Genomic DNA, 18,686 nt, shown 5'->3' with positions numbered 1-18,686 from the left:
TTGTTCAAAGATTGAGGAGAATTGGTTGTGGGAACAAGTGGTAATTTTCCTAATGAAAACAAATTCAAAGTTCAAGTTCAAAGTAAGTTTATTATTATGGTACATATATGCCACCATGTACAAGTCTGAGATTACTTTTCTTGTGGACATTCACAGTAACTACAAGAAATAGAACAGAATCAATGAAAGATAACAACCAACAGGACAGACAAACAACCAATGGAAAAAATACAACAAACCGTGCAAATGCAAAAAGAAAAAAAATAATAAATATTGGAGAAAGTTAACCAATGGAAGAGCTTGATTCTCTATGGAAGACATCCCCATGATCAGAGCAGAGCAGACCACATCCCATGGCCACACATTTTAATTCCACGTCCCATTCCCATTCTGACATATCTATCCATGGCCTCCTCTACTGTAAAGATGAAGTCACACTCAGGATGGAGGAACAACACCTTATAATCCGTCTGGGTAACCTCCAACCTGATGGCATGAACATTGACTTCTCTAACTTCCGCTAATGCCCCACCTCCCCCTCGTACCCCATCCGTTATTTATTTATATACACACATTCTTTCTCTCACCCTCCTTTTTCTCCCTCTGTCCCTCTGACTATACCCCTTGCCCATCCTCTGGGTTCCCCCCGCCTTGTCTTTCTCCCTGGGCCTCCTGTCCCATGATCCTCTCATATCCCCTTTGCCAATCACCTGTCTAGCTCTTGGCTCCATCCCTCCCCTTCCTGTCTTCTCCTATCATTTTGGATCTCCCCCTCCCCCTCCCACTTTCAAATCTCTTACTAACTCTTCCTTCAGTTAGTCCTGACGAAGGGTCTCGGCCTGAAACATCAACTGTACCTCTTCCTAGCAATGCTGCCTGGCCTGCTGCATTCACCAGCAACTTTGATGTGTGTTGCTTGAATTTCCAGCATCTGCAGAATTCCTGTTGTTAGAGCAGACTAGATGTTGACAAGGAAGCATTGAACACCTGGCTCAGAGTTGGAGATCTCTTCCCAGAACCAGATGTGTTCCTCGTGGTAATACATGACCAGGTGGTTAACACAAAACAAATCTCAAAAATACATAATAAAAGACGAAGAAATTCAAGATGATAAATGTAGAAAATGCAGATAAAGAAACAGAAACAATCCAACACATTACAGGATTCTGTAGCAGTTTAACACAGGCGCAATCAAGAGACAAACATCATTCATCAAAATCTTGCCTTAAAAATATGAAATCACACCTAACTATAAATACAAGCCTGATCCAGTTTTAGAGTCAGATTACCACAAATTATATTATGACCGATCAGTTATTACAGTTAGGACAATCCATAATAACCATCTGGATATAATACTGGATAAACAAGCAAGAACAACTTATTTAATAGATATAGCCATTCCAAACACACCTAACTTACAGAAATCAGAAAGTGAAACACACCAGAAATAAGCTGAATTAAAAGAGGAAATTGAAAGACTATGGAACATGAACAAGGTATACATTGTGTTGATAGTAATATCTACTACTGGTGTCATTCCAAAGGCACTACATAATAACACTAAATAATCAGGGCTACACAGCAATATCTATGTAAACCTTCAGAAAGCCATGATACTAAACACTGCTAGTTTAGTCCAAAAGTTTCTAGCAATTGACAAATAAGTGTGCTTGACTATGCCTGTGCCTCAAGTTTTACAGCTTGAACTGAGGAAAAACATAAATAATAATAAATAATAGTTGAATACCATTGTGAACGAGAGAAAAAAGAGGCGGGTAGGATGATGATAACAGAAGTGAAGGATTTAAGTCTGAAGAACAGCGAAACAGAGAAACTTCATTATTTATTGAAAATGAGGAATAAAGCTATGGGGACAAAAGAGTGTCAGTGTTGAAACACAGAAGCTTGATCTTACTTTCGCCATAATGAATGATTCCACAATTAAATAAAGAGCAGTAGTACATATTGGGATGATTGCTCTGGGGTTACGGCCATTGATGAAGGTCATAACCTTCTTGTATTTGACCCATGCATTGGTGCTAATTAAAGCCTTCTAAGTTAGTAAACATTAAGTCCAATTAATGATTTTAGTCAACACACATCAATGTTGCTGGTGAACGCAGCAGGCCAGGCAGCATCAAGAGGAAGAGCTACAGTCCATGTGTGTTGCCTGAATTTCCAGCATCTGCAGAATTCCTCCTGTTAATAAATTTAGTCATTTGCTTGAGTACTGTTTATTCAAACAGACCTTTTTGTCATCCTGTTGGATAGAAAGAATGTGGATCTCCCTCTTTGGATAACCAGCTACAGTTTCATAGTTGTCAAAAGCTTGAATGAAATGCAAAAACAAATGGCACACGGATCATGTTTCAGATGAATGGGTTGCTGAACTGAGTGACACCATTCTCATCCTAGTGCTCTTCCCTGTTTTTATTTTGTTTTGAAATTTCAATCTGTGCATGGTCTCTGCTAACTCCTTCAGAGTCCAGTGGAATTCATTGCCTCATATGTTAGCTTGGAAATTACTGTGAACAATACCACTGCAGGAAACATACAAAGTTTAATCAAATGTGTTTTCTTTCCTTTCTTGCAGTTTACTATATACATTTCAGAAGACTGATTTCTTTTTTGCTTTCAGAGAGGATGGCTGAATGGCATGTGCTGAGGTATGATAGTGGTTAAAGTTCTGTATTAAATATTTGAAGATACAACTCCAAATCACACCACCACAGCTAAAGTAAAACTAAACCTGGAGTTGAAAAGCTTCTTTGAGTAATGATGACAATGAAGTGTTGTTTCCCATTGTAAAAATCCCAAATAATTTCTGCATGTCCTTTAGGAGTTCTTATTTGATCTGAAAAGCTAAATCATATCATTCAAGGATGGTGATTAAAATATTAAGCACACCTCATAAAATATCCCAGTAAATGATTTTCAGTAATGGTACATAAACATTATTCAGCCATTTCTGATTTCCTTTTGTGGCATTTTTCTTTCAGAATATGTACACATTATTGAATCTTGGCCAGTTTTATGCTTTCAAAAGTTAACTACAAAACACTATGCTGCTGCACTGTATTAAACAGAGTTTGGAGCCATTTTTCTAATATACTGAAGGAATTCATCCCCCACAACGCTTAGTTTTGTATGTATTTTTAACTCTGCCTGGAAACGGTAGAATCCGGGCGAGCTCTGCCACGTTTCATTGGCTGTCCTCCCTGGATGCCGGATAGGTGTGGAGCGTTCAAGTTCAGATCTGCCAACTGATGATTTTTTTGTCATCGTTACTCTATTGGCTCTGCATTCTATGATATGCAATCAGATAATGAGCTTCCTCCACATTCGTTTCGGAGCTCTGCCTATGACTAATAAAAGATGAGCGAGATATTTCTGCGTCAGAGCTAAATCTATGGGTAATTAGCTGTGGTGGGGGGAAATGCGCCAGGTGCTGGGAAAGAGAATCATCTTTATAATCACTAAGACCGACTTTACGTGAAAAAAAATTAAAAGCATGGCCCAATACTCAATATTCTTTCTGTAATGTGATGACTCTCTACAAGCCCCAAGGAGGAAGGATTGCTGTGGGACTTTTGGTTTGGCTTAAATTGGCGCAGGACTTCAGAAAAACCGAATTCCAGCATCTAGCCAACTATGTGGTATTCTTAAAGATTGATTTGGTTTTCGGCAGCTTCCTCCAGGTGTTCAGGCGTGGCGTTTAGGAGCGCCTAGTTGAGGTCAGCTTCATTGTAGATAGAATCTGAATATTTCCTACAACAAAAGGAGGTTTTAATGTTATAATTAAATACACTCGGATAGTTAGCAATTAGCTCTACCAACTCTTGGTTAAACTAGTGAGATGCACAATTATTTATGCAAGTGCTTTACACGCCCCGGTCCCTCGCGCTGGAAATGTAAAGGCGGCAGACAGGAGCTAGAAGGGTTAATGGAATAGAGTGAAGTGAAATACCCGAAACAGGTCTGGTGATAAGGAGCGTAATACTAAAGCCAACAGGAGTAAATAAGCGAAGGAAGAGAAAAAGCGTTCGGGCTTTTCGCCCACTCCCTTTGTGTTATGTACCTTAACGTTCACGCAACTGACAGAATTTCTGAGTTCCCCATCCAGACTGGGAATGGGTGCGGAGGGAGGGGACGTGATACCGACGAAGAATGTCGGCAAGACCATTGGCAATTCCTCTCATCTTTGCAATTTTAAACCACAATAGTATAGTCAGGGGGAAATGAAAGGGTTAATTTCTTATAGGTTGCCGCCCCGCCCACAAATTAACAGGAAATGAGTTCTTTGTCGGACGAATCGCACTGCACATGAAACCAGTCCAGACACAGCACCGAATCTGGAACTTGTACGTTCGGATCAGCCAGTCATTCTTTACTTGCGCTTTTATGATCAGTCCACTTCGTCAGCGTTTGGAGTAAAGGGAAAAAGATTAATTTGCAGGTAGGTTGTTACACTCTACGGTCAGACCACTTTGGGCGGCTCGTTACGCAGAGCGAGGAACGATTTTTTTTTCAGGTACGGAGCTACGAGGAGCAACTGCGGTCGCCCTATTAATACTGTATTGTACTTGTGTACGAAATATAAGTTTGGGTCCTGTTTAAACAAAACGCTTATTTATTGTGTTTTAATTTATATTTCTCGAATTCTGATGATCTTTTTATCGCCGCGACCATTGACAAAGGATGGTCTTGTTCACCAGCGAATGTCTAGGTGCACTTCTTGGATTTCGTACGACTGTCTATCTTCGTGTCACCGTCGACTCTAGACATTAGTAGGCTTTTCTAACCCTGGGAACGTCTAGCCTGCCAGTTACAGCTTTTTTCCGTGTTCTGGGATTAATGAAATAGGACACCCATTTTTATTTGCTGTTTCAAATCCATCCAGTGCGCAAGTGAAATATTTCCCCCAGGTGACAGCTCGGATCATTCCAGCTAAAGTTGTGTGAAGGAAAATTCACGGGACAAACATACCTGAGACTAGACCCACGAGATTCGGCAAATGCTGGAAATGAGAGAAACGCACGCAAAATTCTGGAGAAACTCAGCAGGTCAGGCAGCGTCTATGGAAATGAATCAACAGTCGACGCGTCTGGCCAGAAAGGTGGACAATTTATTCACTTCTGTTGATGCATTCTGACCTGCTGGCTGCCCCAGCATTTGATGCCATACCTGAGACTAGCCAATCTTGTTTTACAGTTTAATATAGAAACGGAAAACGTATTCTGGGCGGAACCTAGGTCAAATTTCAGGAGAGCTGTAATCCTGGAGGCGCTATTTTTGAAGGAGGCGTGAACCGTGGACGGTTGGCTTTCAAACGTGGACCAAATATGTCGCCCTCGATCAACAGCAACAAAGCAAATAATAAAGTCAATGTCAATTCCATTACTGGTTTGCGGATCTATGTCTAAATTTGTATTGTCTACCTAATGCCAAAACTTAATATTACTGTAAAATGTTTATTGCATGTTGTGATAATGGAAGTACTTTATTGTGCATTATTTCACTGGGGATAAAAGCTAGGTTTTTGGTTAGCAGTGTATTCAGTATTTTATGGTTTCAATAGTAACAGCAAAAGGGAACAGTAAGTTTTTTTCATAAAACCATTAGTTTGACAGATGTATCAGATATGAAATCAATGTGTAGAACAAAAATGAATTGACTCAGTGAGGTATTGTTCATTGAAACGTGGACCATGGAAATCTACAGCACATTACAGGCCCTTCGGCCCACAATGTTGTGCTGACCTTGTAACCAACTCTAGAAAATGCCTAGAATCTCCTTAGCACAGCCCTCTATTTTTCTAAGCTTCATGCCCTATCAAAGAGTCTCTTAAAAGACCCTATTATTTCACAATTGTATCCAAAACTTTGGAGTAATATTAAGGAAATTTACAATAAATATACTGCTTTCTTCCAAAATAAATCCCAGCTTAAACCAAATTCAGTGGACATCTAATTATTGCTCAGAAAAGAAAATGGGATAAATTTAGTGCTGTATTTGCTAAATTAAGTTCACAAATCTTTGTTTTTTCTAATAAACTTCCACATTAATTGGGTAGGACTTGCTGTCAAAAATTAAGCTCCGTGTGAACTTTATGAATACTGTACACCATGAGCAAATCGTTAATACAAAATATTTATCATTCTCTTTTTAATAGCTTATTGTTAAGAGATGCTCTGGAATATCTTAAGATATCAGAAGAATTACAGGTCATTTCAGGAATTTTGTATTACTGAGTTCATTGTGTTAAGTCCGGTGAACTCTGGTGTAGTCACATTATTTTCAGCCTCCCTCCTGACCTATTATTTGTGCAATTTATTTTTTTTAAGACCTTCATTCCACTGATTTAGAAAGGATATGTTTTGTTTGTACCCTTGCGAAATCCCTTGGGACACTGTGATACAGGCTTTTGTATAAATGGTTTTGTTTCATTGAAATGGGGAAAGCACTTATTGGCCTAGATTTAAGCTGGGAAGCTTGGCTTTTCCACAAATGGTGAAGACTACCACATTTTTATCTCTGCAGTGAAGCTGATATGAGCTTCTCTGAATTATTGGTCTAAATCTGTTTATGGCTAATACAAGAAAATCGAAGATCTTATTCGAAGAAAATAAGATGCAACATTTGGACCTTTTGAGATGACTATTTTACTGGCTGGATTTTAGGGAATGTCAAATCATGTGACTGAGAGTTAAACACCTCTTGACACCTGCTTTCAAATTACTCCAGACTACAGAGTGTGCTAAAAGGGTAACATTCCCTTCTATATCGTACATTTGAGTGGTCGCAATTCATTTCCTGGTAGGCTTGGCCTATGATACAAACCCTTCCAAATTTGGGATTTGTTAATACTCTCATTTTGATGGCTCACAAGATATCTTGTATGAGAAGTGGAAAAAAAATCTGCCATAAACACAAAATACTCTGCAGATGCTGGGGTCAAAGCAACACGCACAGCACGCTGGAGGAACACAGCAGTTCGGGCAGCATCCGTGGAAACGAAGAGTCAATGTTTTGGGCTGAGACCCTTCGTCAGGACTGAAGAGGGAGGGGGCAGGGGCACTATAAAGAAGGTGGGGGGAGGGTGGGAAGGAGAAGGCTGGTAGGTGCCAGGTGAAAAACTAGTAAGGGGAAAGATCAAGGGGTGGGGGAGGGGATAGGCGGGAAAGGTGAAGAAGGAATAGGGGAAAGTCCCTCGGTGACTCCCTGGTCCACACGTCCCTCCCCACGGATCTCCCACCTGGCACTTATCCCTGCAAGCGTAAGTGCTACACCTGTCCCTACACGTCCTCTCTCACCACCATTCAGGGAATGGTGAATACACCATTGAATAGGTGAATTCACTGAATACAGTGAAATCAGTGAATACACCTCCTCTCTCACCCCAAACAGTCCTTCCAGGTGAGATAACACTTCACTTGTGAGTCTGTTGGGGTCATCTATTGCATCTGGTGCTCCCGGTGAGGCCTCCTCTACATTGGTGAGACCCGACGCAGATTGGGGGACCGCTTTGTCGAGCACCTCCACTCTGTCCGCCACAACAGACAGGATCTCCCGGTAGCCACCCACTTCAACTCTGCTTCCCATTCCCATTTGGATATGTACACACATATGGCCTCCTCTACTGCCATGATGAGGCCAAACTCAGGTTGGAGGAGCAACACCTCATATACCATCTAGGTAGTCTCCAGCACCTTGGCATAAACATTGAATTCTCCAACTTCCGGTAACTCCCTCCCCCTCCCTTTCCCCCATCCCAGTTTCACTCTGCCCCCTCCCCCAGCTGCCTATCACCTCTGTCATGGTTCTGCTTCCTTCTTCTACCCATTGTGCTTTCCCTTATTCCTCCTTCACCTTTCCTGCCTATCCCCTCCCCCACCCTTTGATCTTTCCCCTTACTGGTTTTTCACCTGGTACCTACCAGCCTTCTTCCCACCCTCCCCCCACCTTCATTATAGGGCTCCTCCCCCTTCCCTCTTCAGTCCTGACGAAGGGTCTCGGCCCGAAACATTGACCATTCGTTTCCATGGATGCTGCCCCACCTGCTGAGTTCCTCCAGCATGTTGGGTGTGTTGCAAAAAATCTGCCATGGCAGAAATGAGCTTCTAGTTGAAATAACGTTAGGCAGATTTGAAGATTTTTGTTCTGTATCTAGTATCGTTTTTTTTTACTTCATATCCTGCTCCAATTGTTGTGTATCTTAAACAGAGGACTTCTTTCCGGCACCATCCACAACAGAAAGGCATTGAACACAAGTGCACATACACACAATTCTTTCCTGTGTTTGCACCACCACTATAAGGCAAGCATTGACATTACAAGAATAATTAGATGGACAAATTAGTTTTGATATTTTTGGGGAGTGAGAAGATGAGTGACCAGTCATGTGGGACCGGCTTTGGTCTACCTCTTGTAGCAGTGTTTATTAAGTTGGTTCATTTCAGCTTCTGATCTGTTATAACCATTGACTGACAATGCAATTTCAAAGACAAGTTTGGATTGACAGACACCTATCTAAATAGTCATACAAGGAAAAAGAATAGTAATGGAAGATGGTTAATATACTTCATGAAAGGATGTCTGCCATTCTTATCTCATTTTTATATACAATTCCAGACTCACCAATGTGGTTGACCTTTACAACCTCAGTTCTGGGAACTTAGAAAAAGGGCAGATAAATGTTAGTATTGCCAATGACATTCACAGCAGGTGATTGAATAAAACATTGTTTTACCAAAATGATCACATTTGCTCACATGTGTTATATGGATATGGTTTCCTGGGCCATTTTCTAGAGCATATATTTGTCTTTCTTTGAACTTAAAAACAGTATTCAGGGATTTGACATGGTAATTAGCAGCACAGTGAGTAAGAGAAGACTATTACTTCAAATTAAACTTGGAAAGCGAAATCTGATCATGTAAAATTATAGCAGAAATTACAAAGGACTTAACATCAAGTAAATTCGTCTAACCACAAAGATGCATTTTATGTTACTATTCTAGTTTATTATTTTACGTAAGTATATCTATATCTGCTTCACTTTATTGCAGCTTACCCTTTTCTCTCTATCTATCTCTTACTTGGTCTAATTTTGTCGTTTCTTAAGAACTACGAGATTCATTGTGGTATACTTAGTACAACAAAGCTAATATTAGAATCACAGAGCAATACAGCAGAGAAACAGGTCCTTTGGCCTAAACTATCCAAGCCAACCAAGGTGCTGACCCAAGCTAGTGTTACATGGCTCATATCCCTCTAAACCTTCCCTACCCTTGTACTTTATCAAATGTCTTTTAAATGTATCTGTCTTATTGACAGTTTTTGGTAGCTTATTCCATATATACACCACCCACTGCATGAAGAAGATGCCCCCATGCCCCTTTTCAGTCTTTCCTCCTCATCTTAAATTTATGCCCTCTAGTTTTTAGTTACTTTACCCTTGGAAGAAAAACAATGTGCCTTCACCCTATCTACTCTGACCCTCATGTTTTTGTGCACCTCTACAAGGTCACCCCTCAGTGACCTTTGGCTATGGGATAAAGTCCTAACCTGCTTAATCTCCCTATAACTTGAACTCTCAAGTTCTGAAAACAGTTGAAGACTTAAGATGAAGTGATTCAATCACAAGTATATGATTGTTATGGTGCAGAATTAAATGGAGGTGTAAATTTGACCGCAGAATCCAAACAGAAACTTGAGTGCACACTGAAATTTTGGGTGCCTTGTTTCCATGTGTCTCTGTAAAGAACGGTAGGCACACAACACTGACCTCAGAATTTGTGGAATGCTTATTTGACATTGATGTCCCCCCATCAGATGTGAATTTATAATGGGGGAAAAAACACATGGGAGAGTAGATTCTCCCAGAACGAAGTAGATTTACTTGTGTATAAATTTAATAGATATCCTTAACCTTTATCTGTTGGGGGATCCCCTGAAGAAGCTATCAGCAGAGATAGCGCAGATATAATGACGAACCAGATCAGTGATTCATTCTCTAGATGCTGATTTCTTCCGACCTAATGCCTGATAACTTTACATTCCAACTTGCACCTCAGGTGATGGGATATTGCATAAGTTTATTATTGATACTTCCCTGACTCTTAGCATTGCAAGCTTTTAACGTGCATAACCAGGCAAGAGGCTGTGAATCATGCTACTTAGAGAACAGCATTAAAGAAATGGATTTTTTATGAATTCTCCATGTGGCGCTATTTTGATGTATCTTCATAAAAATAATGGAATGTATCATGTTCGTATTATATTGTGGCCAAGTTTGCACTCAGTAGCCACTTTATTAGGTAGTTCCTGTACCTAACAAAGTGGCTACTGAGTGTATTTTCATGGCCGCCTGCTGCTGTAGCCCGTCAGTTTCAACGTTCGAAGTGTTGTGCATTCAGAGTTCTCATCAGCACACCACTGTTGTAACATGTGGTTATTTGAGTTGCTGTCTCTTTAAGCCAGTATGGCCATTCTCCCCGACCCCTCTAATTTACAAGGTTTTTTTCACCCACAGAACTGATGCCTACTAGGCTGTTGTGTGTGAAAATCCCAGGAGATCAGCAGTTTCTGTGATACTCAAACCACCTGATCTGGCATGAACAATCATTCCATGATAAGTGTCACTTGGATCACATTTCTTCCCCATTCTGATGTTTGGTCTGAGCAACAACTGAACCTGTTGACCATATCTGCATGCTTTTATGCATTGAGTTGAGGCCACATGATTAGCTGATTAGATATTTGCATTATTGAGCAGGTATACTGTACAAAATAAAGTGGACACTGTAGTTAAGTGTGAAACTAAATGTGAAATTAACCTATTGTAAAACTTGACCTAGATGGAGAACTCTACAAACTGATGTGGCACACAATTTTGATGAAAGTGTCATGGTAAATGGGGAGAAAATTCAAAAATCTGAAGTGCAAAGGTACTTGGGAGTCCTTGTGCAGAACACCCTAAAGGTTAACTTGTAGGTAGAGTCAGTGGTGAGGAAGGCAAATGCAATGTTAGCATTCATTTCAAGAGGTCTAGAATACAAGAACAGGGATGTGATGCTGAGGCTTTATAAGGTACTGGTGAGGCCTCACCCTGAGTATTGTGAACAATTTTGGACTCCTCATCTAAGAAAAGATGTGCTGTCATTGGAAAAGATTCAGAGGAGGTTCACAAAGATGATTTCAAGAATGAAAGGGTTATCATACAGGGAATGTTTGATAGCTCTGGGTCTGTACTCACTGGAATTTAGAAGGACTGGGGAGCGGGGGGGGGGAAATCTCATTGAAACCTTTCGAATGTTGAAAGGCCTAGACAGAGTAGATGTGGAAAGGATGCTTCCCATGTCAGGGATTCTAGGACAAGAGGGCACAGCCTCAGGATAGAGGGGTGTTCATTTAAAACAGATGCAGAGAGATTTCTTTAGCCAGAGGATGGTGAATCTCTGGAATTTATTACCAGAGGCAGCTGGGGAGACCAGTTCGTAGGGCATATTTAAGGCCAAGCTTAATCGGTTCTTGATTGGAAACAGGGAGAAGGCTGGGAGTGATTGAATAGCAGAGCAGACTCGATGGGCCAAATGGCTGAATTCTGCTCCTATGTCTTATGGTCTTATAGTATGATTGGATGACTTTGATCACAGACAGATGGGCCAGACATGAGAGAGTCTGTTAACAGAACCTTAACAGACATCCCACCTCTCCTGGAAGTTCCGGGAGTCTCCTGCATATTGATAGTGGCTCTCTGATGCCCGTAAATTATATACAATATCCTGGAAATCGATTTTTTTTTGAGAGGGAGAGCGAGCATCCTGATTGGTCTCTCTTCGTGCTAAGTAGACCTATCAGTTTTCTCTGTGGGCGGGCTTTACAGTTGACCTCAAAAATAATGACAGTGTTGCTTGCTGCACTGTTTGCAACAGTGACTTTTTTATTGCCCATGGTGGGTTAAAATGTAAAAGGCATGTTGAGGTGAGTTTAACAGGTGTCATTCGTTCATTAGCATAGCTAACACTATTTAAACTAGCTGGCTAGCTGCTAAGGAGCTACTCTATTGATGTCCTACGTGATGAGGCCAAACTCACTGTAGACTTGTTTAAAGTTGTAATAGAATAAATACGATAATATAAGTACATATTTTAATGTCACATTTTCTGCATATACCCAACTTGGTTTACAGATTAGACAAAAATCACTAAACAAAGTATTACCCTTGGAGGTCGACCAGGGGTAGGGGGTATATGGGGTTGCAGGGGGTGGGGGTGCTACCTCCCTGAAATGGGTTTTTGCAGGGTGGGATGTCTGCTAATATTGGGTGGATGATGAAGAATACGTTGTATCCACATCTTAATGTTTGTATGCTGATTTAGTAGTGACAAATGTCACCACTAAACATGTTTTGGACCCATGCCAGTTTAATGTAGGTGAAGAAAGCAGAATCAACACCCGTAAGGAATTATACTTGTGTATCAGATCACCAAGTAGAATAAAAACATTAGGAAATGTATTATAGCAACTGAGTTACATTTAGTAATGTTTTTGGGACCCAACATCATTTATGCAATAAGGGTAGTATTCTAAATGCAACCTTCACAGAAGAGAAAAATCTTCAAAAATTTAAGGAGGCTTTCAGAGAGGATCGTCAAAATGGTGTTACACTTCAAAGAAAAGTAAATGTGCCCTTCTGCAGAAGCAAGTGATTTATTTAGCTTTGTGAGCCATTGATAATTAAAGAAAAAGCTGGCCTTGCCGTGTGTTAACTCTGCTTCATCTTTTACTGAGAAGCAAACCATGGCAAATGGTGCTTAACTTGTGCAAGAAAATTATCAGCAGTGAGCTCATTTTGGTCCATTATAGAGTCATAGAAAAGTACCGCATAGAAACAGGCCCTTCGCTCATCTAGTCCATGCCAAACCACTTAAACTGCCTACGCCCGTTGATCTGAGCCAGAGCCCCTATACCCCTACCATTCATGTACCTATCCAAACTTCTGAAACTTTAAAATCGAACTTGTATGCACCATTTACACTAGCAGCTCTTTCCACACTCCCACGACCCTCTGAGTGAAGAAGTTTCCACTCGTGTTCCCCTTAAACTTTTCACCTTTCACCCTTAATTACAATGTCTACTACGTTCTAAGACTTGTGTGCAAGGCTTGTAAGCACATAATTTGGCAGCGATTACCATCTCATGGTTATAACCCTTTGGCATTATACGTATTGACAAAAATGAAATGAATTATGTTCACATGGAGAAGCTGGTATTGTAAAGTACTTTTGAAGTTCTTTCCTGATTCTTGCTGGGAAGGTATCATTTACTGACCACAAGACTTTAAGGGCAGCAGCATCAAGGATGCAGAGTAGGGCACCCCACTTGCTCGATATAATACTGGTGTTGGGGATAGAGCATCCACAAATCTCTACACTGGTGCCTAATTGAAACTAGTTATATGAAGATAATGTCACTAACATAAAATTGCTTTTTATTCTACAAGTTTAGAGAATAACTTCTTGTCACAGCAATGGAAAAAGCTAGAACTAAGCTAAAAGTCCTGTTTTGAGGAAGACGAGTAATCACACTAAGTGGATAAATAGTCAGAAGGACAACATGAAGCAATTTCATCCAAAGTGAGATGGATTGTATGTTAGCCATGCTGAGGACATGGGGTGGTGATAACAAAGGAATTGCTAGGCAAGATTATGGAAGATTTCCATGCAGAACATTTGGATAATAAACATGAAGCTGATAGCCAGAGGACTTTACTATTTCTGTTGCCTACAAAGGTATAGACAGTAGATGTATAGTGAACCAGAATTGGAGAATGGACCCTCTGAAACAATACTTTAGTATGGAAGTTACTTCTGGATCATTTCAGTCGATCTAGAGAGGATAATGCATCCGGACACCATACGTCTGCACAGATTGCACTATAAATGTTGTCATATCACCAAACAGTTTCTAGTTTAGATGACATTTGTTTGATAAATTATGAAGAGCATTGTGTATAAAGGCAGTTTACACCATTGAGTAAAAACATCACTAAAAGAGATGTGGAAGGTCAGCAAAGGTCACAACAAAACTGTTATGCAGCATCTGCCCTAAATGGGACAACTTAGCAGTAAGGGGAATCAGTAGAAGTCCAATGCGTGGGAAACACAGGATGTACTTGAGGCTCAGCAGACATTAAGGATGAGGTTATTTGCCTGACACCAGGCCTAGAGCTCTTCTACCTCCTCTCTGTAGGCCATTTCATATTTGTTGGTGATGAGCCTCACCTCTGTTGTGTCATCAGCGATCTTGACGATGTGATTGCTCAGATATTTTGTCAGTGCGGTCATGTGTGAGCAGAGTATACAGCACTGGGCGGCAGCTGTGTTGAGGCTGTTGGGGAGGGAGGAGCATCCTGACTGTCTGAGGTCTTATCGCTAGGAGAACTAATACAATACCTTTTAATAGCCATCAGGATAAACATATGAATCCAAAGATAGATAACACAAAATCTGGTTGATCCGCGAGTTCTAAATAAGACACAAGAAGCACAGCTACAGGTGTAGTATGATTCTGATGAGTTAAATGTAAAAGCTTTTAATATTTCAGTGGTTGTAAACAATAATTGTTACTTGGATAGCATTTGAATTGCAAAAAGTGCTAAGCCAGTTATTTTCAGGTTTGTATCTCATGATTTATTACAGTTTGATCTGCAACAATATTTATGCAAAGTTCCACCAATGATTAACCCTTAGATCAGCTACATGTTCATTGTTTGAGATTCTGGTATGCAAGTCCATCATACAATTGACTTTGTAAGATATTAAGAGTCCTCTGAGTACACTGACGTGTGTGTGAAACCAACAATTAAAATCCACTTTGGGTTTAATTTTGTTTAATCCACAAATTTCATGCATTTATGGGAAATTTTGTAAAAAAAATCATTGTCTCTAAATTAATGCTAAAGAAATTCAATGGAAAAATGTACACCAGCTGATATAAAAGAGAAAATGTTGGATAAAATTAGCAGATCATGCAGCATCTGCAAAAGAGAGAGTAAATTTTTGGAGCTTTTAACTTCAGATTTCCAGCATCTGCAGTTTTTCTTGGTTTTTATTCTGTATAATAGGCTTACTTAGTTTTGTTATGGAAAATGTTGCTCTGATTACACTACTTGGCAAACAATGCGGGATTTAGACCTTGGCTCTGTCCTGGCCCAGCCTATCCCAGCTATTTTTATGCAACAGATGGGAGAGGTATAGCCAGTGGCAATGTAGTGAAGGTAAACTATACCACTAGGTGTGGTATTACAGCTCACCATCTGAGTTTTTATATCGTTCACTGGAATCCATTGTGTCCACTGATTTTTGTTGTTGGTTTAAAAGGTACATTTAATGTCAGAAAAATGTATACAATATACATTCTGAAATGCTTTTTCAGTTATCTATGATTGAGCAGTAGTTTAGTGCTACAAGGGTATAACTTGATAATCATTGATAAAAGTTAATGATAATCCCCCAATTCTAAAGGAAATAGTGCATTTACTTTAACAAACATCATTAATACTGCTCAACCAATGTTGTTTGTAGTTTTGCTGTCTAAAATCAATGCTGTTTAAGTACATATTAAATTATGTCTCTATAAAGACCTTTTAGCTTTTCTAAAATTGGGAAAACACCCAAAAATGCTTAATATTGATATGCTTGTTAATCACAGTATAACTTAGTGAAGTGGACTTCCTCAGAAATTGTAGAGACCGATACAGGTAGAACAATCAATGTTTGATGATGCAGACTTAGGGGCAAGTGGGTGGAGTTTATTTCTTTTGAAATGACCTGTATCTTATTAAGCAGCTATTGCTAGAACTTTGCAGATTTTAAGAGATTTCAAGCTATTATACTAATGTCTTGTACTAATATTCTTCATGCCTTTCAGAAAATACCTGCTAAATAGAGACATTCTCAACGCTGTTAAAAACTAATTTAAAGAAGGAACAAAGAATTTGACGAATAATTAGCGAACACAGAGTGAAGAAGCTCGCAGCTTTACTGATGCATTCAACGGGCTGGACTGAATGTCAAGCATGATGTCCCGATTCTGCTGAGTACAAGTGGATACTAAGTCTTGGGTTTTTGGCAACAAGAAACAGAAGGTGATAAGTTTTTTAAGAATATAAAAAAAAATGCTGAAACAAGTCTCTGGTACCTCTACATTCACCCCACCAATCCCTTTCCGGATTCTGAACAAGGGGCCAGATTATTTTCGAAAGCAGATGGAGAGCAGCAGCCGGAAGCCAAGTGCTGTAGAACGACTGGAGGCTGATAAATTAAAATACGTGAAGAGCCAGCAAGTAGCAAGTACCCGACAGGAGCCAGTCAAACCAAGTGTACCTGTCCTGTTACCAAAGGTCAAAAGGACCCTCCAAAGTCCCAGGAAAACCTCCATTGCTGGGGCCAACAGGACAGATAACTCTGATTGGAGAGGAGCTTTAAACCTGGAGACCTTAAGAAATTTAATCCTCATTTATGAGTCACCAAACTCACCAACAAAACAGTCTAGCTCTGCTGAACAGGCTAAGGTTTCAAGCTGTGGAGACCTACAGAACCACGGTGGCCAGGAGCCTGTGAGTCACTTTGGGTCTGAGCTACGCAACAACATCCTTGTGCCAGCCCACAATGCAGCAGTAAGACGGGTGGATGTGCGCCCCAGTGTGAGCAGGCGTGTCAGGAGTCCGCCATGCCCTTCCCTTCCCAAGTCAAGACTTCCATCTTCCAGTTCCAGGGCTTCATCAGGGAAACTTCACCCTGATATGACCAATCGACAACAAGTCTCACTGCACAGGTCCAAATCTGATCTCAGTGACCGCTACTCACGAGTTAGTGCCAACCTGGAGCGATTCTTCAACTATTGTGGTCTGGATCCTGAGGAGCTGGAGAACATGGGGATGGAATGCTTGGCCCGAGCTAGCTCTGACATAGTGTCCCTAAAACTCTACAGTGCTAGTAACCTCAGCTCTGAGTATGGTCCTTCTCAGTGCAGTAATGCAATTGAAGAGAAGCCAAATGAGCGCATTCCATATGGGATCTCCATCATTGAACGCAATGCCAGAGTCATTAAGTGGTTGTACAGCTGCAGGGAAGCGAAGGAATCACAGAGAGTTTCACCTGTTTAAGGCAGAAGATACTAGGACAATGGAGAAGAAGCATGAACTGAGACTTCATAATCTTTGATGTGGCATTTGTCATTTCATTTGCAATCTGTGAAACTCGAGCTTTATTGTTCATTACTGCCATTGGCTGCCTATTTTTAAAAGGCTGTTTAAACTTTTTTAAAGGGCTGTCTTTATCCTACACTGTGAAAATAAGACTGCACAATTTCACTTAAAATATTTTCTGTCTGTTGAGATAAACTGAAGGACTTGTGTGATTTAAAAGAAAAGTAGATCTTCCTTGATTTATAAGATCATTACAAAAAATCTGAAATAGGATAACTGTGTAAATTTACTTCTGTTTGAATACTTAACAGTAGCAAATATAAAATAAATGTACACAGGTCATTGATATTTTAGGGAAAAGACAGGATAAACCAAAGGGTACAAACAGATCATCCTCCTGAAGGTTAGCCTAAATATGAATATAATTCCTATCTTAGACATTAATCTGCTGTGTCTCAAATTTCAGCAATTAGTATTACCTTTTTTGTTCTTGTAGCATTAATATTTCATCTTGAGCTAAAACTATATTAATTCTTTCTGATAATGTTTTGTAATTGTTTTTAAGTATCTGTTTTCTTAACACAGATCTTTTGTAATGATATAATAAGTTTGCAAGTTGCTGTTCTGCTACTTTTTAAATTAAAGATCAATACCTGTTGATGTGAGAAAATATCTTTCTGTTTTGGTTTTTGGAGAATGGACATGATCACCATTGTAAAGAAATTAAGGCATCTGAATTATAATCAATATTATATATGATCTGTCTAGCTAAATTCAACCTACAGTTTGAATTTGCATTGTATTGGTTAGTAACATAATACAAAAGGTTTTACAGTGACTACTTTCAATAAAAGACTAAAAGACAAAGTGGTTTGGGTTAATAATTTAGAGGTGAAGAGTTTCAAAAAAAAACACTATACTTTTTATTTTAAAAAAGCTGGAAGCAGGTAATGAGCAATTGGATTGTCATTAAAATCCAGCCTAGTTCACTCATGCCCTTGAGGGGATCTTACGATCCTTATCAGGTGTGGCCAATATGTGACGCCAACCCTGGAACAAAGTGTATGGTTTCTAACTATGTTTGAATATAACTGAGAAAAGCACTGAAGGTCAAGGGAGGGCTTTCTCTGGTAGCATAAATCAGGGGCTATCCAGACTTCAAAACTTTATTGCAAATGAGAAATAACAAAAATATTAGGTGACTGTTTAAGATTAAATTTAGGTCTGGACACTAATCACAAGCAGATTTAATATCACAGGGATATGTAGTGATATTTGTTAACTTTACAGCAGTAGTACAATGCAATAAATAGAAAAAAATGTGAATTACTGTATGTGTGTGTGTGTATGTATATATATATATATATATATAATATACACACACACATATATACACACTCACACTCACACTATTTCATTCACAACCAGTATTTCTGATAGAGCAATACAGGAAAAACTCCTGAGAAAC

General features: G+C 39.7%; 1 protein-coding gene across 1 annotated transcript; it reads left to right on the top strand.

The window, feature by feature from the left end:
• The first annotated feature begins 4,270 nt into the window (after positions 1 to 4,270).
• Positions 4,271 to 18,074, top strand: LOC134336570 (protein FAM110B-like). Its single transcript, XM_063030858.1, has 2 exons — positions 4,271 to 4,459; positions 15,940 to 18,074. Exon 2 carries the CDS (start codon positions 16,187 to 16,189, stop codon positions 17,174 to 17,176), a length of 990 nt encoding a protein of 329 aa, XP_062886928.1. The 5' UTR covers positions 4,271 to 4,459; positions 15,940 to 16,186; the 3' UTR covers positions 17,177 to 18,074.
• The last annotated feature ends 612 nt before the right edge of the window (positions 18,075 to 18,686 follow it).

Source organism: Mobula hypostoma, chromosome 2 (genome assembly GCF_963921235.1).
Source record: "Mobula hypostoma chromosome 2, sMobHyp1.1, whole genome shotgun sequence".
NCBI lineage: Eukaryota > Metazoa > Chordata > Chondrichthyes > Myliobatiformes > Myliobatidae > Mobula > Mobula hypostoma.
This window is presented reverse-complemented; position numbering and strand designations above follow the sequence as displayed.

Coding starts and splice junctions, on each gene's coding strand:
- LOC134336570 (XM_063030858.1), top strand. CDS start 16,187: ATGCTGAAACAAGTCTCTGGTACCTCTACATTCACCCCACCAATCCCT.